We start from the raw sequence: 24824 nt of genomic DNA on the forward strand, positions 1-24824 counted from the left end.
CAATCCTGTTTTAATAGGAAGGGACAATTCCAAACCTTTCCCACAAAATTGGGAGCATGAAGTTATTCAAAATGTCTCTTTATGCTGAAGCTCTAAGAGTTCCTTTCACTGGAATTAAGCTTGATCCCAACTCCTGAAAAACAATCCCACACCATAATCTCCTGGCAACCGCCAAACCCAGACTCATCCATCACATTGCCAGATGGAGATGTGTGATTTATCATTCCAGAGAACAAGTCTCCGCTGCTCTAGAGTCCAATGGCAGTGTGCTTCACGACACTGCGTGCTGATGCTTTGCATTGGATTTCATAATTTAAGGCTTGGATGTAGCTACTCGGCCATGAAAACCAATTCCATGACTGCTGTTCTTAATCTGTAGGCCAGATTGGAGGTCTGAAATAAATGACATGGTGGGCCGAGTGAACACTTTTGGCAGTATAGTATTGCAGATTTATGGAGCTCAACCTGCTTGTAGATGTTCATCCTTTGTTGTGTCCACTGAAGTGCAGAGCAGTTACATTACTTCTTTAGTGTAGAGAGAATCACAGAGAATGTGCGAGTAGATGACTGTAAAGATGAGGAGACAAGCAGATCTGTGGATTAAGCAGTCTCGTGGTGTTTCAAAAACAAGCAATGCAAGTTTTCTCTGAGTACAGACGATGGTTGGACAGCATTTGAAAGATTTCATCTCAGCAAAATATTGTCGTAAATTAAATCCATTATATTTCATGCTTAAAGTCTCAAGTTTATCCTTCTGTTATTGTGCTACGGGAAAACATTTCAAGGCCATTCTCTAATAATTTATTTTCTATTTTTCATGCCTTGGTCTCTGATATAGTTTGTTTTTTCTGCAGAATTGTTTAGCCACAGAGGCTGTGAGCAGTCGTGCTGGAAACTTCTGCTTGCTTTTCTTTGGATTTTGTGATGACATCTGTCATCTGCAGACAAGGCAACAAAAGAAATGCATTAGATATAATAAGCAACTGTTTAAATATTTGAAATCACCAAAGATTGCACACATAAGGAGTATAAAAGTTTATGTTTTACTGTTACCGTGTTGGTCACTCCAATCATCCAGTAATTTATCAAGGGAGATAATAGTGAATGAAATGCTTCATGAAATTGTCAAGGTTGTGTAGTATTTTTCAAGCCTGGGGTTTAATGTTTAACGTTATTTAACTGCCCTCTGCTGGACAGATTTTATTGTGGTGATTAATTTGTAAAGAAAACATCCACTCTTTAGATTCACCAGACACTTATAGGTAGATCTGCAAACATCTGATTGGCCAATCACATGGCATCAACACAGTGCATTTAGGTATATGCCAGTATGGACCAAAATCTCTGAGAAATATTTGCAGCAATATGGTGAATCTCCACCATGAAGAATTCACACAACTCCCAAAAGGGACCCAATGTGGGACCAGCAAGGTGTACCTAAGGAAGTGGCTGGTGAGTGGGGGGAAAAGAGTTTATGAGGAAGGTCTAATAATGATAATAGTAAACTGGGATTACAGACTTTTGTCACACAGAAGCATAAAGCGCTGCAGGGACTCAGCAGATCTGATGGAAACTAGGAGATGGTGTTATTGGCGTTAAACAATCCTATCAGAGTTAAGCCTGCTGCCTAACCGACTATTTCTAACTAACACTGTCCAGACTGCCCTGCCAAACATTCCTTTTACTAATATCCACGATCCCCCGAATCTCTAAGCAAGCAAGACCCAACAACAAAATATTAGTCCCAAAAAATTCCTTGGTTCTATCTGAGTAAATACATTACTTTCCAGCTTATTGTAGAACACCAACACAATCACTCACCAGCTATAGAAAGCATTTGAAATTAAAGACGTATTATTATATTGACAGATGTCTTTCCTCTTTCTCTTGCAGCATTTGATCTAACTTGTATTGTAACTTTACAAAAAAAGAAGGGCACACAGGGTCAGTTGAGCTTTGTGGTTGTGAGGCCTAACCTGCTGACACAAACAGTCCAAACAAGAACACTCCTAATTTAATCCATGACCCTAGAGTACCCTCAGCTGAGTTAGTATAACAGGACTAAGATCGCAAAACATTAGTAAGCTCATTACTGCTCGAGTGTACTGCATGGTTTTGGCTGCATTTTCGTGGGCTCAGAGAGGATTACCCACTTACTTTACATGGCCGTGTTTTCAAAGCTGGAGCACTGACAAACATTCCCTGTTTCTGTGGTTCGGTGTGCTACTTAACATCTTATCTTAGTCCATTTAGGTTGAATTTTCTTCTTTATGGGCCAGATTTTTGAGCAGCATAAAGAAGGATGTTTTTCAGACATATTTTGTTTAGAAAAAACATTTATTTTAGCTTTCACATTCACACGAGACTCTGGAACACTGATGTTTTCCTTTAACAGACAGTAGATGGATTTGAGAAACAGTGGAAGATCTCAGATATTCCTCTACTTTCATGTGTTCCTCATGCACATTCACTCTCACATTCTCCCACTTCTTGGTGTCAAACCACCTAGACTGCAGCTAGCTGGCACACTCTTCTGCTCCTCACTCTTTCTCTTAATCCCTTTCGATTTAGCAGGCTCCAGACTGCAGGACAGGCTGGAACTCTCCAGCCATGCAGATATCGTCCTGCTTTTGGCGGACGACACGCTGGATGGCGGGAGGAAGGCCACGGGGGTTCCTGGAAAAGACAAGGGCGTAGCCGTCCTCACAGCTGCCGTCTTCTTTCAGGGTACGGCAGGCGTAGGTGATGGCGTAGTTGTCGTAGTCGGTGTCAATCACCCAGTAGTTGTCGCCTGAGTTAAAGAAAGGAGGCGTGTGAGGAGGAATGAGGGGATAAAAGAAATATACGGGAGGGTTCAAGTGTGCAGAACCAACCTCCACTGGACAGGTAGCTGGCCAGTCCTTGGTAGTTCATGAACATCTTGCCGGGTGTGGAAGGGTCAGGTACAGAGTACTGTGCAGCCATGTCAGCACACACAACCCAGAAGCTGCGAAACAGTGATACAAACACAAATATGTCTAACACTATATTTTACACTTTCTCTAAACAAAGCCTAGCTCATTGCATGCTTATCTAAGCTTACATTCCTGTATAAAAACCCTCTCTCTAAACTGTGTTTCTTCCTAATCCTTCCTAATCCTGAGAAAACCAAGCCTGCAGCTAATGCTGTCCAGAATGTTCTTCTAAAAAGTGTATGTGTTTATGTCTTAAAGCTTTACTGGAACTCAAGCACCATGTGTAAGCTTTTCTTAACCGCTGACCTGATAAACTGAAGGTTCAAGTTACCTTCACCTCATCAGGTCTTACAGATAATGAGCAGATAATGAGATAATGAGTGTAATACAGCAATACGGATGCATACATCAACTGTGAGGACAAAAAATCTGCACCCGACCTTTTAACTTACCCAAACAGAGTGACGCGTCCCTTGGAGGAAGCGGTCATGGAGCCATCGTCATCGATGGTGTACTCTGCTGAGATGTTGTCCTGCAGGAACAGGCCTTCTGGGTCCTTCTTCTGCAGTGCATACCACTTCCCTGCATACTTCAGTGAAAATGAAACGAGAAAAGCAAAGTCAGAAATTATCCTTTTGTTGTTCATCATTGTTGCTGTCTGTGTATTTTAAATTCACTCACCCTCTTGGGGTCAAAGTCCTCTTTCACAGAGAAGCTATCAACAACGCAGGAGGCAGACAGACAGCGTTCCACGCAGGACACCAAGACCAACAGCAGGGCAAGCTTAGAGGATCCCATTCTGTAATGAACTTATATATCAGTGTTTTCAGAGTAATCAAAGATTCAGTACAAGAGAGCCCACAGTATTCATTGTAATAGGCTGTTAAATACAAATTTGAATGAATAAGTTCCACCGATGAAAGAAAAACATTTCTGGAAAGTTCACGACAACGCCTGGAGTCTGTATACTAAAATCGGAGATACAGTCAGTCAGATCTCATTTTACACTCGAGCACTATGTTCCAGTCTATCATTAATGATATCATGTAAGACTATAGGAAAATGACTAATTCACAGCTATATATGTCCAGCTCACCACTCTCAATAATTAAACCTAACGGGAGCTGAAGGAACATAAAATCACACAATTTCTGATCATCACGACTGACAGAATTAAAAGAAATTCCCGAAAAGTAGTTGAAAGTATATTTTTTTCAGATAAATATTTCAATGTCATACCTGTTTTGGGTTAAATTAGCAATAGGAGTTAAAAATAAGTTTTCTGTGTGCAGTTATCCACCAGGCTGGGTCTTGTGTCAGAAGCTGCCTTTATATACATGCACCTCAGACAAGCTTATGGCTGATTTTCATTGCCTGGGACTAAATAAGGTGCTTAAATCTAGAGCTAATCCTGTTCGGCTGAAATCCTTACCGTAATCTGGCTTTTACCTTCAAACCTGCCCAAGACTTACTATAAAAACAATTAGACCATTATGTAAGTGACTGGAAGAGCTGTAAAACAAGACACATGCTGCCAACAGATGGCAGGTGAAATGTGTCTGACTGTGTGCAAAATACAAGCAGCGGTTGATTTTTAATGAACTTAGAGATTTGATAATAGTAATGAAAATGCATGTCTGAAATATAAACAATGAGGTCAATTGTTTGGATTGCTTTATCTATTTTATTAAAACCAGGAATCTTTATTGGGAGTTTAATTAAAGGACAAAATGCCAGGCTACACAATGAAGACAGAGGGAGACTAAAATCACTGTGTGACACCACATTGAAAAATTGAAAATTCCAAAATTTACTGGATTTTGATAAACCCGAAAAGGTATTTTATGAGGAAGCAGGTTAGTCTTTTCTTTTTAGTAGATAAAATAATGGCAAAAACAAAAGAGTTTGGGGTCAAAAAAGGGTCAAGAGGTCAAAAGTCAATTTCAGCAATGGAAAAGTGCTGTGTTAGCATAGTACAAATTCACCTGAGAAACTTCCGTGTCTGTTTAGGATGAGAAAACAAACAGGAAAGAATGAGTACATGCTCCCTTTTCCGACATGCATTTCTTGAAAAACAGCTATGTAGAAGGAAATAAGCTCTATCTTAGATCCCACATGCAACATTTGTGTGTGAAGTGAGAGAAAAAGAACAACTTGGAGCTCAAACCACCAAAAAACCTATGTTTTTATCAGCTGTATAATAAAAACGTGGTCAGAAAACACTGATTTGAGATGTGAGCTGTATTAAGTTTTGCTTTGATACTTTGGCAAGTCTGGAAAGTGTTGTAAACAACTGAGATGCACTTCATTGATAAGCACAATTTAATGGACACTAGCTCAGGCCACCAGGCAGGAGAGGGTGAATAAAAGCAGACAATCTAGTTATGTCATCTTGTTTTGGCTGAACAATCAAGGTGTAATGCTCTTTTAAAAAGTCCAAAAATACTGATAGATGAGTAAAATAAGAAAATGTGCCCCACCTGTTAAAAAAAATTAATTATTTTAAAGAATTTTGGTAATTTCACAGAATTGGCCTCACAAGAGTACAAACTAAGCCCACAAGAACATACCGGACATTGTTTGTTTGTTATTCATAAACTTACACACAGACCCCTGTTTGTGATTTCTACTTTCCTGGATTGACCTTGGTCACCTGAGATTACTGCTGGCATTATACATCATGTAATAATATCCACAGGTGTCTGTTTTAAAATTTACCTTAGTGTCTGTTTTTTTATATTCGACTTACTACTGTTACAAATTTATCCTCTTTAATCCGATATCTGGTGAAAAATTAAGCAATCGGTGTAAACTAGTGCAGCTCCGAAAGTAAACAGCGTCTTCAGTGAGGACACACACAGACAAGTCAGTCAAGACAGCAGCTCTATTTTCTCCACTGACTGGAAGAATACAGTTTAATCCTGCTTGCAAGAACAGAAATAGATCCCTGATAAAAATACGTACTCTACACCATCGTTAAATTCCTATGTGAAGAAATACAGTTAGTTCCCATAGTTAGTTCCCTTATAATACTGTTGTATTTTCATTTAACCTTGAAACAATCTAAGTGTGGTATATGTTTATGTAAAGGTTATGAAACTGGCCACAGTAATTACTAACAGTTAAAAAAAAAAACTGGTGTCATTGTTTGACCTTCAACTACTTTAAATCTCAAGAATGATCTTCAGGTAATTTTTTTTTACACTTCTGGCGTTTTGGTCTGTGAGCCTTTCTTTAGAGCGTGTAGGTCTTAAGCTTTAAGAGCTCTAACTAAAAATATGTTTTCTATCCTTAATGCAAGATGTTCTTTGTATAAATCTGATGTTCCTTATTTGAACAAAATGTTTTGATATGACCGTAAATGGAAACAACATGGTGGCAATCTGGTATCGGTCATTTTGCTAATTTGCTACGATATGTATCAAAGGCGAAAGCCCCAAAATGTAAAAAAAAATTTTTTATTTTTTTTAAAGTACTGGTAGCTTTGTAAAAATACTTTCAGTAGCCTGCAAAAAAATACAAATAAAAAATAAAAATGCAAAAAAGTGGAATAAACCCAAATCACCAAGCCTCAAACAATGGATGGATGCTGTCAATGATATCTATGTAGCGGAAAGTTCACTTTTAGCCCAAGAGGAGAAATCTTTACGAGAAAATACACTTCTTTTTTTCAGTGAACTCATTATGAACAATCCAGATTCATAATTCATTGAGGCAGAGTTGTATTGACTGATGTGCCCCAATATGTATGCTTAATAAAGACTAATAAAAAAAAGGAAACCCCCCCAAAATAAAGAACAAAGTGAAAAGTATGGGGAAGTCTGTTAATCCTTTTCGGCAGCACATACTTTGTAACATATGCTTAGATAACCACTACATGTGCCCACACAGAAGGAAAAATAGGAGACTTGCAGATCATGGATCACTCAACATCTTTCTAGCCTGCAGACTCTAAGAGTCTGTTGCCATCGTGTGGTGCATGGCAGGATTGCAATATAAGAAAGCTAATATGTGAGTAAATCTTTCAGTTTATTTTCATTTTTTCATGTACTAAACTAAAAGTCTTTAGGTCACAATATAAAGCACATTGAGATGACTCTTGTTGTGATTTGGTGCTACATAAATACTATTGAATTGAACTGAATTGAATAGCTCGACAAATACTGAAATAGTAGTAACATTAATGACCATATGGCTTTTCATCCAGACCCATAATTAGGTAACATTTTCTATTACTTGGTTTATGATCAACACATGCAAAACAAATGACACTGACATCGGCTTTATATGTGTTTTGTTTTGCTAACAGTGCTAATGAGAAAATGTTCACATACTAACAGAAGGTGAAAACAGTAGACATTACTATTCATTAGCGTGTTGAACAATGTCATTGATTCAGTTCAATTTGTCTCTATTCAAATTAACAATTAGATTTATTTCAAGGAACTTTACATTATAAGCTGTTTTACTTGCTATGATTATTGCTGTAGCATGCTGATTACAGCTGTTAGCTTTAAGTAAGGGCTTGCTCAAGTACCGTATTAGAGACCACTGATTAGGCACAAGGAAACAAGTTTATCTGACCTAAAAAAGTTAAGAATAAACTTTGGGCTTTTACAAGAGGTCAGCTAAAAAGAACTAAACTCAGGATTTATCTGAAGTAAATTGGGACATACCTAAAAATAACACTGCTAGCTAATGTCTAAAAAATACTTGACCAAAACTAAACAAAGAATCAAGGGAAACGACAAACAAGAACAACAAAAAAACAGTTAGTGTAACAGTTACTTTCAACTTAACATTAATTAACTTAACAATTCCGTTCCACCCCTGTGATGTGGCAACATTTGGTATATTCCAATTACCACTTCCTGTATTTATAGGAGCTCCATCCACTTCATTCAGAATATGCCACCAGAAGCATTAACAGAGCCAGAAAACAAAGTTATATGTATGTGTAATTTAGCCAGACCAAAAACTAAGATGATTCAAATGCGTGTTCAAGTGTTTTTAGGTGACTTATACTATACTATTATACACTATAGTTGTGTGGCTGATAATGTGGCCATCTCAGTACTTCACAGAGCTGCTAACATGGTGATGGTGGGACGCTTTAGTTTGCTGGTCACTGTGTAAGATTTAAGCATTCATTCATATTAGGTAAACTAAAGCACTAAGAAGAGGAAATATGCTGGTGCACAAGTGAGCATGCACAGTGAGGCTCAGGTGAGTGCGTACATGATTCCTGTGTAGATGATACATGGAGTAACACAACCGGTGCACATCATATACATCCTTATCAAACTAAATCAATAAACACCTCCTGACCCTATCATGAATGTGCACAGATACGCACTCACACAGACACACACAGTACCAGTAATCTATTGTAGTGGAAGGAGATTATGTATTTGACCTTTTGTTTAAGATGTTTATGAAACCTTATTATAGACAGGACCTCACTGCACTGAATCAAAGGATTAGTTTTCCCACAGAAGCACACAGCGTCTCATTTTCCACTGTCTATATGTGCATTACAGGTTTAAAGACTACATGAGGAGAAAGCCAGAGTTTGGGTGCTGACCTCATCAGGCAGCGTTTTAACTAAACAGAGCTTATAAAGAGGAGGTCGAGATTAATGAGGAACTAAAGAGCTTTCACAGGTAGACCTAGGAGAGAGAGACAGAGAGAGAGAGAGAGAGAGAGAGGCAGAACTGGCATACTGTAACTGAAAAATATAACATATACAGTAGACATGAAAAGCAAAGGGTGTGTATGTAATACAAATATATATCTTATAATTTTGTAGATTTTATAATCATTTAGATTTAATAATGCAACAAATTTTTCATTCACAGCAGTGCAGAAATATGGAGACAAATAATATTTTATTTACTGATTTTATGTTTCATTAAAGTTTTCAGTAATAACGTCAGCTAATTAATTTGTTTTTTTCATATTTGTTTTTCTTACTAGTCATTTTTACTGTGGATCCATTGCTATATCAGCATTTACAAGTAAATTTACACATTTACAAATTGTGTTTATCAGTGGTGCACATCAATTTTGTATTGGCTAAATATTCCTAGGTCCCATGGTGATGAGTAAAATTGTATTATTGTTATTATTTATATTTTGGACTAGCACAAAAGAGATAGAAAATATATTTATACTAATGATTATTAGTGGAGAATTTAAAAAATGTTAATAAAATAATAAAATTGCTATTTTAAACGTCTGTATTGACCCAGAAATTTAGAAACAGGACCATCATTTCTATTTATTGGTTTCAGAGCCTTTAAACCTATATCTGTATATCTATAATGCTTATATATTTAAACAAATGTTTAAATGTTTAAAACACCTTCTCAATAAAAAAAACAGTCTGAGACCAACGAAGAAGACTCACTGTTTTTTCATTGGTTTTTAAGCTTTTTATTATATTCTCCCCTCAGAATTTTAAAGAAAAGTTATAGTTATTGTGTATTAAGTTATTGTGCATCGATGCTTAAATGCGTACATCAACAAAATCAGTAATTAACAGAAAAAAATGAGCCAAATTGAATTTGTAGTGCAATGCCAGCAGAAAACCTAAAAAATAATTATTCCTTTAGGGACATGACAGTATATATTTTACTTTTGTTTTGGACAAAAGCACAATGGTGTCTGGATCCTTTGGCCTACATATCCCTTACTACATGATCAGCTGATGAGTTTAGTATAGGCAGATCCCCACTAACCTTCAGCACTATCTGCTGATGACAGAGGGATTGTTGGATTCAGCCCGCTGCCGTCTCCTCAGGGATCTCCCTCTCTCAGTCTGCTTATCCCACTAACAAGAGGGGATTAATTTTTTATTTTTTTATACCTGCATTTGAATGTGTCCACTTCTGTTTCCCACCTTTGTGTGTAGTATCTGGGTAAGATTTCTTTCTTTCTTGGGGGGTAAAGTTTAGAAAGTTGTCACTATGCAAGTGTTTCCTTTCTTATTTTGTCTTCGATTTCTAGGTGGGGAAGTTGGAGGAGCAGTGTTGGACGTAGTGGGAGCTCGATCACTGAGCTGAAGAGGGAGAAGACAGGGACACTTGGAAGAGGACAAGGAAGAAGCAATCATGGGTGTACAAAAGGAAGACGTGGAAAAGTTCCTGAACGGGAATCCTGATTTTGCTAAGAAGTACTTTGCCAAGAAGATGAACACCTCCACCATATCGAAGGTTTCAGGACTCCCAGAGAAACAGATCGACTTCAGCCAGTTTCAAGAGCTCAGTCAGGTAAGTTACAGTTTTATTTTTTGTTTATTATTAATATTATTTTTGGATTTTTAGTGATTTTTCTGTCCTTTTCAAGATCGAGGAAAGCAAAATCATGTATGACCTGATCAAAGACATGCAAGAGAACATCAACATGGAAAAGGTGGTTTTCAAGATCCTGAGAAGAGTCAGCGCGCTCATCCACGCCGACCGCTGCAGCTTGTTCATGTACCGCCAGCGCAATGGCGTGGGAGAGCTCGCCACACGACTCTTCAACGTGAGCAAAGACTCCGAGTTTGACGATTGCATTGTGCCACCAGACTCTGAGATCGTGTATCCGCTGGACATGGGAATAGTTGGCAATGTGGCTCTGACCAAGAAGTCAGTTAATGTGAAAAACGTCAAGGAGGTAAGGAGGAGGGAGGGCTAATTAATTAGAGGGAAAGCTTAGATGATGAAGGTGTGATTCATATTAGATTACCACCAGGTGACACACAGTGGCTAGAATTAAGAATTAAATCAGTTATAAATATATCACAATAACACTTTTGATTTATATTCTCATTTATTCTCTCCAATGGAAGTTAAAGGTGGTGGCAAGTTACCCATGATCTGTTCAGTTCTGTTGGATAATCGAGCGCTCATTGGTTGCACATGAAAGAGGCAAGAATGTCAAGATTTGTTACAGTCTCTTTAAAATCAGCCTCTTTAAAATCAAACAGCAAGAGCTGCCGCTACTCTTTTCCTCACAGAGTAACAACAAAGTAACATTTTTGCATGTTTGCTTTTGTAAATATTCACATATATTAGATATCATACCCTAAAGCCTCGTGGTTATAGGGCGAGTAAAAGAAAAGCTAGTCACACACTACACTTGACCACCTGAAGGTGTAAATCCCCTTGTCAGACATAATCCATTTATTTTCAGATCCCATCAGGCTCTGCTCTAGCTGTGGATTAGACATCTCTGGCATTTAGTCAGCAGGAATCTAAAACAGATCATTTCACTTTGATAGCTTACTTTTATATCCCTGTATAAACCTTATATTGTTATTTACACTGTTATATTTTAAAGGAACAGTAGCGTGCATCATACGTTTTGTAGTTTCATAATTAAATTGAGTTGACAAACTAATAAAAATGTGGGATTTGTGGGCCATATGATGCGTTCTTACCTACACACTTACCTCTTATTATAGACTCTATTTATTCTCTAATAAATCTACTCTTGGCTCCTGCAGAGCTCTGCTGTATAAAAGTTGTTCATTGTCTCTATGCCACCGTGTTAAGTTGGAGTATTTACTATATGTGTACACACATTAACTGTAGTACATTGTAAAAGTCTTCTGTCTTCAAAACAATAATCTTAAATGAATTTTTCTAGCGATGTATTCGGCTTTCAGTAAGGCCTTATGAAAGCCTTTGCAGTGTTATATTAATAATGTTTTCTGGATGAGCAATTACATGTCTATGTGCTCTGAAGGCATCTTTCCTGCATTTTAGAACCAGCACTTCAGCTCATTTGTTGACGAGCTCACAGACTACGAGACCAGGAATATTCTGGCTACACCCATCCTCAACGGCAAAGACATGGTGGCAGTGGTCATGGCTGTGAACAAGACCACAGGACCACATTTCACTGCTGAAGATGAAGATGTGAGTCCAAACCACAAAAGCACACGTGCTTGAACCACTGACAGTTGAAACTAATGTGCACAATTCTGTAAACAATGTTTTTCTGCTTTAAGGTAAAGACAATCAGCTTTAGACAGTCAGTCAGCCTTAAGATTGTAATTAAAGACAATTAGTTTATTATTACAGCTGATAAGTATTGCATGAAATATGGGCAAGGTCATTAATGTCAGTTAGGGATGCCCCCCTTCCTCTTAAAAATATACCTGAACTGAATGGACTGAGAGCCACATCAGGTTAATGCATCAGAATTAAGATTCATTTTTCCCTATTTCATATGTTTTACAAGAAAATATTTCAACATGGCTAAAATAATGCCACGTTTATGTATCCACAAGCTCGGGGAAGAGCAGAACCCTGTTATCGGACATGTCAGTATGTTCTCTGTTTAAAAAAGGCACAATAATAAATATAATAATAATAATAATAATGTGATGTTGCTGATTATATTTATAGTACATTATCTTCATCACCCCTCGACCTTCATTTACAGCATTTTTTTGTACCACAAATATAATTCTGCCACTTATTTTTTATGTTATTTTGACCCCGTTTTCTCCATCCTCACAGCTTTTTTTGAAGTATATGAGAGTTGCCACTTTGAACTTGAAGATCTACCACCTGAGTTACCTCCACAGCTGTGAGACGCGTAAAGGACAGGTACGGCAGTTTTAATGTGCTGTCTTTGATGTAGATACAGAAATATTACTGCAGTGTTACACTTGCACCGTGTATTAACCTAATTTTCACCCTTCTTTAATGTATATTTTGCATGTTTTGTAGCTGCTGCTATGGTCAGCCAACAAGGTATTCGAAGAGCTGACAGACATCGAGCGACAGTTTCACAAAGCCTTGTACACAGTCCGAGCCTACCTCAACTGTGACCGCTACTCTGTTGGTTTACTAGACATGACGAAGGAAAAGGTGTGGCTTCTTTCTGTATCTTTGTGTGTGTTAAGCCGTATTTTTGTACCACCGTGAAGTTACTGACTCGTTCTCTGCTTCCAGGAGTTCTTTGACATCTGGCCAGTTTTGATGGGAGAGCAGGCACCTTACTCTGGCCCTGTAACCCCCGATGGCAGGGTATGTTCTTTTATTTTATCTAACATTATTACCAGCACTGCCTTTGCTAGTAAATGTCTACACACTGCTTCCTCTTTCTTCCTGTTTTATTTTGATTTTAGGAGGTAATCTTCTACAAAGTGATTGATTATATTTTACACGGAAAGGAAGACATCAAAGTAATACCGTAAGTGGTTAGATGAAAAAATAAAAGAGATTAATAAAGTTTTAGTGAGAGATAACATCTGTTGACTTACTGCCTGTGTGTCTTATAGCAATCCTCCCGCAGATCACTGGGCTTTGAGTAGTGGCCTTCCCACTTATGTCGCTGAGAGCGGCTTTGTAAGTTTCTTTTTAATTACTTGCAGAAATCTGTCAAACCAGTTTAACCTAATAAATATTTCCAAACTGATCAGGTTGTTCTCTTCCCTCTCGTAGATTTGTAACATTATGAATGCAGGCGCTGATGAGATGTTCGATTTTCAGGTAAGATATTGTAGACGTCACTGTGTAGAGAGGACGCTACTTTATTAAAAAAAACAAACAAAACAAAACAAGCAAAAAACAGTGCAGAGTACTTTCAGAGCAGTGGCAGTCACAGTGGTATCCGGGAACGCCCAGGGGTCTGTGACCCATAGCCAAGGTTTGTCGTAACTTTAAAACGTTAATATCTAAAACTTCAGTCAGGGTTTATCAAACCTGTCCTGCTTCTTCCTGGTTTATTATCCAGGTGACTAGTGGGCAAGGGGGATATCTGAATCAGTTATCATCTTTAAGTTATTCTAGGAACAAACTGGTTAAACAGAGAAAATATGCAGACAATCATACTAAGCTTGAATTTTTTTGAAAACACCAAAATGCATCATTAAACCAGACAGAATGATTTACTGGAAAATTAACATGATTAAAATGAAACCTGTTTCTTCATTATTATTAAGACCCCCTGAAGTATTTGGGCTACAATGTTTTAGATTGTAGTTACAGTTCTAAGCTTAAACAGGCCACGCAAGATGTTCTGCTTGTAAAAAAAGCTGAAGAACCTTTTGCATGTAGACATATGTTATGAGGCTTGCTTGTTTCTTGTGTGTTGCAGAAAGAGCCATTGGACAGCAGTGGCTGGACAATAAAAAATGTTCTCTCGCTGCCAATCGTCAACAAAAAGGAAGAGATAGTTGGCATAGCCACGTTTTACAACAGAAAAGATGGAAAGCCTTTTGATGATCAGGATGAACAGCTCATGGAGGTAACAGTAATCTTCACAAAATTATTTAGCGCAAATAAAGACAAATAAAGTTCCAACAATGTAATCTGGGAAGATAAAGTGTCTATATCTGTTTTATGTTTATGTGTGGAGTCCACTGCCGACACTGTATGTGGTGAAGGCTGTACGTGTAACATAGATGGCCATCTTCTGATGATTTTCCTGTTTCTCAGGCTTTGACTCAGTTCCTGGGATGGTCAGCGTTGAACACAGACACCTACGACAAGATGAATAAGCTTGAGAACCGCAAAGACATCGCTCAGGACATGGTGCTCTACCACGTCAAATGTCGAGATGATGAGATTCAGAACATCCTGGTTTGTCCTGTTTAAATGTGTTTTCTCTCCCAGCTGTTAACTGACTGTAAACATTAGAGTATTTAGATGAATGACAATAGAAAAGGTTTCCAGCCTCATTTGAACTCCCACCTCACTAAAAGACATTGCAAACCATCCAACAAGAACCAAAAAAAGCTTTTCTTTTTTAACAAGATTCACTAATTCTTCTCTTTGTAGGAGACCAAACTAACACTTGCCACCTTTGTACTTTGCGTTGTTGCCTCACTTTAAACCTATAACATCAATGGTTTTTGTAATTTCTCCCAGTACACCAGAGAGCTCTATGACTGTGAACCCAGAGACTGTGAAGAGGACGAGCTCCTAGCTATCCTGGTATGTCCAACATGTGTATTGTGATGTCCAGCACATGAATTTGTCCCTCAATTTGGCTTATGTTACCAGAAAAGTTTGACATTTTCCCTATATGTCTCTTTTTCGTTCATTTCCCTCACAGAAAAAAGACCTTCCTCCACTAATTAAGAAGTTTGAGATCTATGAGTTCCGCTTTTCAGATTTTAATTGCACAGAGATGGAGTTGGTGAAGTGCGGGATCCAGATGTACTATGAAGTCGGTGTGGTCAAGAAGTTCCAGATTCCACAAGAGGTAATGCAGATAAAAGTGTGCATCTTTATCTTCAGTTTGTGAACAGCCTTTTGGAGCTGTGTCGTTTTTAAATAGATTTAATGATTTGCTGCTCTCCTCTCAGGTGCTGGTTCGATTCATGTATTCAGTCAGCAAAGGGTACAGAAGGATCACCTACCACAACTGGCGTCACGGCTTTAATGTTGGACAGACGATGTTTACGCTACTGACGGTATTTCTTATTATTAACCTCCATTTACCTCAGCTTAAATGTATATCTTTATACACAGCATGGCAATATCTTGTGTGTCTCTGTGTGCTCAGACAGGAATGCTGAAGCGATACTACACTGACTTGGAGGTAATGGCGATGATAACCGCAGGATTCCTTCACGATATTGATCACAGAGGGACAAATAACTTGTACCAGGTCAAGTAAGTGCTTAAGGGAACTTTTTGATTTCTCACAACAAAATAAAGAAAACTGCTTAAGGTTTGCAGCATTATATAGCATTTAGCAATATATTGTACAGTACCTTCTGCAATATAATTACAATACCTTGTAATCCCAGTAAAGGAATTCTCCTCCTTCTGAAACAGTTTGAATTTTGTCTCTAACACAAACAATTACAGAGTTATGGTCATTTAAAGAGTGCTTGTAAAGTGGGCCTGCTGGCAGGTCGATGATAAAAAGAAAAGTTAAGGAAGAAATTTTTGATGTAGTCACTATATTAGGTTTATTTTGAAAGGGGGAAATGATGAGGTAAATTCTCATTTACTTTCCAGCAACGTATTCTATAAAGTAATTAGCAACATGCCCTAAAAAGGAAAAAACTACTGGCTGTTTAGCTTCGATGCTACTCTGCTGCATGTGCTGCAGATGTCACTGAAATGGCTGCAAATGGTGAAATCTAAGGCACAAACCAAGTAATTACACGATTTCTGAATTATGCCAAGCAATCAGCTTGTAAACAGAAACAGTGAGTCGTCATTGTTTATTTGATGAACCATAGATACACATATTTGTTTTTGCGGGGAGAGGGGGGGGGGGTGATGTAGTTGAAAGGATATAGTGATCCACAGTCATTACTACAGTGATTATGCATTCGCTTGTAGTTCAGAATGAGCATTAGATCATCTTAAAAGTTCACATGCACATTTTAACCTTTCAGGAGATCTTTTGAAAACAAATGGGGAAAAATGTGGTAATAAACTGAATGATGTTTTAAAAAGCCTGTAAATTCTTTTAAAATCTTTCATATATAGTAACTATTATGATAACCGACTTCAGTCCCATTTGAAATCTTGCTGGTATCTGAGGATTTGTATTTTCGTTCAACAGATCTGGTAATCCTCTGGCCAAGTTACACGGCTCTTCCATTTTGGAACGGCACCATCTAGAGTTTGGAAAGTTCCTCTTGGCTGACGAGGTGAGTAACAAGACGCTAACGAGAGATCAGCTTAGGTTACTTGTATTCTTTATTCAGTCACTAATGACATTTCTTTGCTCCTCTCCTATGCAGACACTGAATATCTATCAGAACCTTAACAGGCGACAGGTTGATCACGTGATCCATCTCATGGACATCGCCATCATCGCCACTGACCTGGCTCTTTATTTCAAGTCAGTACTACTTTTCATTTGCCTGCCCTTGCTCCCTGACGATAAATGTCTTATTTTTCTAATGTTTTTACTGTCGAACTACATTAAAAAGTAGACAAACAGTAAGTAAATGATTCTTCTCCTTGCACCTTTCTAGGAAGAGAACCATGTTCCAAAAGATTGTGGACCTCTCACATACGTATGAGGATGAAAAGAAATGGGTCGACTTCATGTCACTAGAAACAACCAGAAAAGAGATTGTCATGTGAGTGCAACTAACATGCACAGTGTTACTTGCTCCTGCACATTTCTCTGAGGCTGCAAACTGTTTTCTGTTTCAGGGCCATGATGATGACCGCATGTGACCTGTCCGCAATCACAAAGCCTTGGGAAGTTCAGAGCAAGGTGAGAAGCACAGAAATTATTGGTGTTGTTAGTAAGCTGAATCACAAATGAGTAAATAATGATTTTTGTATTATTTAAGAGCATAACCATGTTTGTATGTCTTCCAGGTTGCCTTGTCTGTGGCAGCAGAGTTTTGGGAACAGGGTGACTTGGAGAGGACTGTACTGGAGCAGCAACCCATTGTGAGTTTATTTACTGCTGGAGTGTATTTGTGCTCATAAAAATATACTTATTTGTTTCACATTTAAATGTATAATTATTCATTTGTTGTTGTTTTTTTCATGATACTGCCAGCTAGATACAATGTCCAGCACTATATTTCCTAGCTTATTACAGATGTGTAAAGGGCAGAATAAAGTTGTAGTGTCTCTTCAGCAGCCCACACGCGTCACTTTAGGGATCGCACTCATTATGTAGCTGAGCAGAAACCCACCTGAGGAAAGGTGAACTACTCGTACAGAGGCAAAGGACGTCATAAGACAAGTTTCAAGTAAAAAAATAAAGCTTTTTCAGACAAAGTGCAGTGACTGGGGGCGATCGTGGCTCAAGAGTTGGCAGTTCGTCTTGTAATCGGAAGGTTGCCGGCTCGAGCCCCGGCTCCGACAGTCTCGGTCGTTGTGTCCTGGGGCAAGACACTTCACCCGTTGCCTACTGGTGGTGGTCAGAGGGCCTGGTGGCGCCAGTGTCCGGCAGCCTCGCCTCTGTCAGTGCGCCCCAGGGTGGCTGTGGCTACAATGTAGCTTGTCATCACCAGTGTGTGAATGTGTGTGTGAATGGGTGGATGACTGAATGTGTAAAGCGCTTTGGGGTCCTTAGGGACTAGTAAAGCGCTATACAAATACAGGCTGTTTTTACTATTTTAAAGTAAAAATGTAATCGTGTGTAGAAGTGTGTGTGATTAGCTACAGACTTGCACTGATTTCATTAATTATATGACAGTTCTGACTGCGCTAAATGTTTGTCCCTCCCACCAGCCCATGATGGACAGGACCAAGTCAGCTGAGCTTCCAAAGCTTCAGTGTGGTTTCATTGACTTTGTCTGCACGTTTGTCTACAAGGTAATAATGATTATTACATTCTTGCTCACCGAATATGTGCACTGCATGGCTCCTGTCACTGTTTCTGTGCAAAAACTAGGTTAGTCTGAACACATTTAAACCACTGGGTCAATTCTTCTTCTTATTGTTATTTTTTTTTATTATGTATTTGTGTTTTTAATGGAGCATCACCATCTCCTGTACAGCTCCCCTCTTCTGTGCTGCTCCATGCTAATTTTTCATTTCTTCTTTGCATCTTATCTTTAAGGAGTTTTCTCGCTTCCACCCACAAATCCAGCCCATGCTGGATGGCATCTTAAACAACAGGAAGGAGTGGAATGCCAAAAAGGAAGAGTACGAGGCTAAGCTCAAAGCTATCGAAGAAGAAAAAGCTGCTAAAGAGGCAGCGGCAGCCAGCAAAGGTAGGGTGTGTCTTTACAATAATCAGAACCCTACAAGGAACTGTTAAAAAGGTTGTTGACTCAGAGAGGCAGAGCACTGAACCCAAACAGGTGGAACAATGTAAAGTGCAAAAATAAAAGAAATGCAATGATTTGAAAGTTATTAAGTAATCTGAAGGTAGCACAGAGACAACCTTTCACAGTGCTAAAAAAACAAACAACAAAAAACCCCACTTTTAAATCGATACCAATTAGCTCAGTTTGGTGTCTGGACTGTTTAATACATGCAGAATTCAATGGATAGCTGAATATGTTGTGCCCAAACCTTCAAATATCATTCAGCATTAATGGGGCCTTCATAGAAGGGCAAGTTACTCACATCATGTGCACTAATCCATCTCTACACCACTGAGCTGCATGCTGATAGTAAGCCAGGTTGAATCCTCCATCTTTAGTGTGGAGGATTCAACATTAAAAAAACAAAAACAAGAAATAATGTCAGTTTTCCACTTTTTTTCCACCTCAGTTCATCTTGAATGGGTTCAGGCCCAGAGGAGGTGATAGTGCTTTTAATTTGCTTCACATCTGAAACACCAAACCTCTCTGAGGTCTCTTTTTCTACCTAACTATGTCATCGACTTGTCATGAAACTTTCCACCAGGTTTTCAGCCTTTCTTTGGTCTAACACCAATATTTTTGAACAGTGTTGTGTCTATTTTTAATTAAATATCTCGTTTGGATTGTAGAATGGGTTCATATATTAAAATTAGCCACAACACAAGTGATCATTTGGTTTCTAGTGCTTTAATTGTATACTTACCCTTTTGTTGAATATTTAATTGTTTAACAGCGGCTGCAAACAACCCCAGTGGTGGGTCTGGCTCCAAGACCTGCTCTGTGTGCTAATCAGCCAAAGAACTGCTGACATTCCTGGGGTCTACGAAGACACTCATGACAGACTGAGTCTCACCCCAGCAGAAACAAACAAAAGAAAAAGTCAGGAAGTCAGGAAGACGGATATATGAATGCACAGCCCTGTAGTAACTCTTCAGAAAAGGGGGTCCAGTCGGAAAAGGAAAAACCTGAACACGGCGAGATCTCCACCAAGAAGAGCAAAGCTTTATTTTTAAGAGGCCAGGTGAGCCAAAAATTAATTTGGATCAAGGAAAGACTGACCACATTTTGAAAAAAGGAAAAAAATCCTGCGATTACATTTGAGGCAAAATTGCTGCTTCCTGTCTTAAAATAATTGTACTTTTATGAATCAAGACTGAAGATGATTTTTGCATCTCGGGTTTCTCTGATCTTAAAAAGGTTTGCTTATCTTTAAAGGATTTGTGTTAGTGACAATGTGTGAATGTGTGTGTGTGCTGTATGCTTGTTGTGTGTTTCTCATGTACAACTTTTTTATTTTTTCCCCAATTCTTCCAAGTATTTATTTACATGGCAAAATCTCAGGAGGACACAACCTACATCTGTGTAGTAAACAATAATCCTGTACAGAAAGTGAGTGCAGTGCTTTTTTTTTAAATGCTCAGGCCTCTTTAGATTATTTAAAATGTTTGGGCTTTTAATTTTCCATATATTTACTATTATAGTACTTTAGTTTTCACAGAACATAGACAGTTATTGTTTAATCATATTCAAAAATAATCCACTGTTGACTACTTCCAGTCACTTACTATTTACAAATGAGAGTCTGTTTACTTTGTCTGCAGAGAGCCAAAGGTAAATGTTCGGTCGTGCTACAGGAACAGCTTTTAAAAAGAGTTTTACAGTGAACACTTATGAGTTCACAGTCAGCAAAAGTCTGTAGATGCTTATTCATGATGCCTTTATATTGTAAATATACAGTATGTGGTCTATGAGTGTGAGACGGTAGCCTCGGATATGTATTTTCCAAATATAGAATTATAAATGTCTTATTAAATAAGAGCGGGAAGTCAGGTGGTCACACATAAAACTGATTAATTTGGTTGATTTTGTCTGAGTTTTAATTCATTTTGCTCTGTTCATATCTGCTACAACATGAGCACAATCAAATACTGGGATCAGAAAGTTTACTCAAACTGCTTTAGAGGGAGTTGTACTTCATCAATCCCTGATTGAAAGCTTCTCCCTGCACTGGACTCCTCCCAAATAGGACGAGGAGTCAGTCAGAGCTCACCTGCTCAGCATCAGTTAGAGTAACCATAATGACAAACAACCATGTGGCTTATGTGAAAGGATACAAAAGGAAAAGCAAGAACAAGCAAACGCCACACGACTGGTCAGGTTTCGAGACCCAAACCCAGGACTGTTGTGCTGCAAGGCAGCAGCACTAATCGCTGAGCCATCAGGCTATTCCTATAACAATCCCTGAGTGCAGGCCTTGAAGGCAACAAGGACACAGAGCTGTTTGAGACAGCATGAAGAAGCAACTGAGCTTTGTGTATAGACTTGTACATACCATCGCCCTTCCTGTAAATATTAAGATGCAAATATTTTTCTAGTTTGATGCTAGAGGGCCTTACCTTATTATTTATAAAGCACTAGAAAAAGAGTCATAAAGCTGAATAACAAATGCATTGTGCAAGCTTCAATTTACAAATATTTAAAGTGTTCCAGATATGGCACTGCTATGATAAAAATGCCTGTGTGATAATATTAGGTCCCAAATCAATTTAAATGTGCTTTGGATGTACCCTGGATGTTTTTTAATAGACTTAAATTACTTTTTGGTCAGCATTTCAAAGCTTGCCTCCTCATGTGCTCCAAATGTACAATGATGACCCCAATAAAAGCAAGTGTATTTTTAACCGAGTGGATTTATTTCCTGTGATGGTGAAACTTACCAAGAGCCAACATTATTGTTGGAATCTGGTCATTTATTCATTTATGAATCTTCCCCTCATCCTGAATGCAGGGGTCAGTTAAGGCACGTCCTGGCCTTAACTGACCCCCAGCCATTATGATTATAATGCAAGAACATGTTCTATATAATGCTATAATGCAATATGGAGTTCATTATGAAGGTTACAATATTACACAACGCACAAGAGTATTGAGGGATCGCTTCTGTCCACACTGCACTTTCTACTACTGGTCCCTGACCCCAATCCTAGGATTGCTGCTAAACTAGGCCAGGATTACAACCATGCTCCTCCTCCAGACTCAATTCCCACTGAAGGACAGGTGTACACACAAACACAGACTAGCTCGAGTCACGAAATGTGCATGTGTGTTTGTCAAACGCAACTAGAAGGTTCAAAAGGCTTAGTTCAGAATAAGAAGTGACGACTAATACGAGGCAAATTTGAAAAAAAGAAAAAAAAGTAAAGGACACTTTATTGATTACATTGGAAATATTTATTGTTCAGCAACATAAGTCAGGAAATGGTTCATTTGAGGATGGTGTCAGAATTTGCTGCAGAGACAGAAAAAGAATGAGGAAACATGAATATGTTGGCATTAAAACAAACAAACCTAATTTTATGTGACAGACAAACAAAGGCTGTGTGTGATTCTGCGTTACCTTCAGAGAGTTGTTTGTAGATGCGTTCCTGCTCCTCTCTGGCCTTCTTCTCTGCTTCCTCAACCCTCCTCTCCTCCTCAGCAATGGGCTTCAGGTAATCTTAACAAAAATTACAGAGCCCATCACTAAGCATTCTTAGAAATCACAGTGGTATTCTTAAGACACATTACACAAGTGTATCTGAGCATAGATAGCCCTCATTTTCTAAGACTTTTGTGACTTCATAAGTCCATCCTTTAGTTCCCCCTCCCCATGTGCTAAAGACATCTTCATGGAAATTAAGGGTGCCCTAAAGTACAAATAATCCTTGCAAGCACATATCCCTTCCTCTGTGACATAAATTTATTAATTAGCAACTCCTGGAGTTAGTAGTAGTTTTCGCAACTGTTTTTCCTTCTGTCATACTAGTCTGTGTCTAATTATGTGTGCCTTCTTACATGCTTCATTCTTAATATAATTTTAGTAATTCAAGAATTAAGGCGGCAACGTCCTGAAGCTTTATGACTTTCAAAAGATAAAGAGTTAAATGACTAAAGCAGATAAAATTATCTTAGAATAAAAAGAAAGCTTTCTATGAAAACTTTACTTTAAAGAAAATGTATGTGTTTTAAAAGACCCTGGAAATTTTAGCTAACAAAAGCAAAGTGGCTAAACTACAAGCATGAAGTCTCGGTGTTAGCAAAGGAACTCAAAGCAGCTATGAGGAGGGAAACAGAGAAAAACAAATCTGTTGCACCTGCTTTTGAGCAACACCTAATCAGTTGTTTCAGTAAGAGAAGATCCTAGAAATCAGAATCAACCACGAAAACTGCAATTGGTGCAGCTCCTGTTTAGGGTATAAATGCTGTGATATGTGGTACAGTAAAAAATAAAATAAAACCCTTGCATCTGTCACAAACAATGTACATTCCTGACTTTTTGTTCCAAGTTTTTCCTTTTAGGCACTGACACAAATCAGTTAACGCATGCGCACACATGGACTTACCAAATCGCTGTTTACCGTAGATCACGCCAAGTAGCAGGGCAGACCATCTGGCCGTCTGAAATGGAAAAAAATGGTGTTAACAAACATGTTATCAAGCGAAACATGTGTGAATAACCAGCTAACCGTGCGTGATTCATATGTCGCAGCTCACGCACGGTTATCTTGTTCATCTTATCATCTTGTTCATATGATATGAACAAGATGAACTTAATTTCCACAGCCTGTTCTGTCGTTACTGTCAATCGCTGATATATAACTACCATTTTATGCTTAATTCTATAATTCCATATTTAAAAACATCGTGTGTGGTCACGATACCGTACAAAAACCTACACGAAGTGCGCCAAATGAGCCGTGACAAGGGACGAAGTCCAGTTTTTCTCTGACCTTTCAGCATACGTAGTGAACAACAACCACAACACTATTAACTATTACTCAGCCTAACAACATGGCATGGGTATTACTAGTCATAATACATGCCTCTGTCAGATGTGTAAGATGCCGCAGAAAGCAACTGTTTGCGAGGAAGCATTCACCTCTCAATGTCACTGCTAGCAAACACTAGCTAAGATGCTAATACAACAACTTCCATTAACGCGAGTCTGCGTGTATTAGGGACAGACTGTGGCTTAGACATATTTGCCCATTTACATTTACAGTAATAAAAGCTATACAAGCTACAAAATTAATGTTTTACCTTGATGAGCGGCGACACTGCAACGGGGGGAACCATGTTGAAGCTAGGATGTGACTTCCGGTCGAAGCGGAAATAGTTTTTTTTCCTTGAAGCAGTGCAAAATTGGACTTTTAGCGGAACATGAAATAATAATAATAATAATAATAATAATAATAATAATAATAATCATCATCATCATACGCCAATGCAAACAGTGGGCTAACACAACAGATATAAAGCTGCAATATCGTGCCAACTTACCACACGGACAAGGTAGAGTGCTTTAACAAGTTAGAAAAAAATAATTATTTGTTGAATATCTGTTGCAAACAATATTTCGTTAGACAACACGGTTTAATTCGAGTTTTTCTTCCATTTATATCTAACCTTTTATTAATGGGGCAGTGTTTGTTTGATAAATCTTAGAACTTGCATTATGTATTTTCAGAGGACGTTTCCAAAAATGTGTAAGAGATACTGATTTGGTCCGTTTTAGTGTTTATTTCAGTTCTGTTTAGTTTCATTTAGTTTACACGTTTTTATTTAGTTAGGATTTACTTTATTTAAATGTTCATTTTATTTTTGTTTTGGGCAATATTTGTAAAAGTCAGTATTTATGAATCTTAGAATATACCATATAGAACATACCATAGCAATATACCAATATATCCAGACATGGACAGAAATATGTCAGATTAGTGTGCTTTCTTCAGCATATGAACAGCTATTCAGCGGTAAGCTTGGCTCAGAATGAAGGCCTGATAGTCAGAAATAACAGGAAAATCCAGAGTATCTGATAAACAAAAGTGCATTATACGTGAGTAAAACTAACATTTCTGATGATAAAAGCATCTTTGTTTTTAAAGTTTTTAAAGAGTTTTACAATGAAAACACTTAAATTGTTCACAATTTAGTGTTTCATTCGTAAGTGTTTCAATTGAATCACGTGGTTTAGGTGTTATGTACGTAGTCATGTGTCAGTACTGCCAGGTTTTTATTTGTTTTTGTGATTTGTGTCTCATTCGAGTTTGAAATCGCTGTAGTTTCTGATAGCTGCCACTAGA

At 38.2% G+C, this 24824-nt stretch overlaps 2 protein-coding genes across 2 annotated transcripts; one reads left to right on the forward strand and one right to left on the reverse strand.

The window, feature by feature from the left end:
- Window positions 1-2318: 2318 nt before the first annotated feature.
- rbp4l (retinol binding protein 4, like) lies at window positions 2319-4300 on the reverse strand. Its single transcript, XM_084935058.1, has 5 exons — window positions 4194-4300; window positions 3636-3753; window positions 3407-3543; window positions 2874-2986; window positions 2319-2791 (listed from the first exon to the last, which is right to left on the reverse strand). The coding sequence occupies exons 2-5, from the start codon at window positions 3750-3752 to the stop codon at window positions 2568-2570; spliced, it is 591 nt and encodes a 196-aa protein (XP_084791184.1). The 5' UTR covers window position 3753; window positions 4194-4300; the 3' UTR covers window positions 2319-2567.
- Window positions 4301-9702: 5402 nt separating this feature from the next.
- On the forward strand, window positions 9703-21383 carry pde6b (phosphodiesterase 6B, cGMP-specific, rod, beta). The gene is made up of 24 exons (XM_084935059.1): window positions 9703-9874; window positions 9963-10225; window positions 10302-10613; window positions 11708-11860; window positions 12467-12556; window positions 12680-12820; window positions 12905-12979; window positions 13081-13145; window positions 13234-13300; window positions 13397-13444; window positions 14052-14201; window positions 14393-14536; window positions 14825-14890; window positions 15012-15161; window positions 15265-15372; window positions 15465-15574; window positions 16482-16569; window positions 16663-16763; window positions 16900-17007; window positions 17084-17147; window positions 17255-17329; window positions 18122-18205; window positions 18453-18606; window positions 19436-21383. The coding sequence occupies exons 2-24, from the start codon at window positions 10067-10069 to the stop codon at window positions 19489-19491; spliced, it is 2568 nt and encodes an 855-aa protein (XP_084791185.1). The 5' UTR covers window positions 9703-9874; window positions 9963-10066; the 3' UTR covers window positions 19492-21383.
- The last annotated feature ends 3441 nt before the right edge of the window (window positions 21384-24824 follow it).

The sequence above is a fragment of the Perissodus microlepis genome, chromosome 7, assembly GCF_051167445.1.
Source record: "Perissodus microlepis isolate ML-2025 ecotype Zambia chromosome 7, ASM5116744v1, whole genome shotgun sequence".
In the NCBI taxonomy this organism is placed as follows: domain Eukaryota; kingdom Metazoa; phylum Chordata; class Actinopteri; order Cichliformes; family Cichlidae; genus Perissodus; species Perissodus microlepis.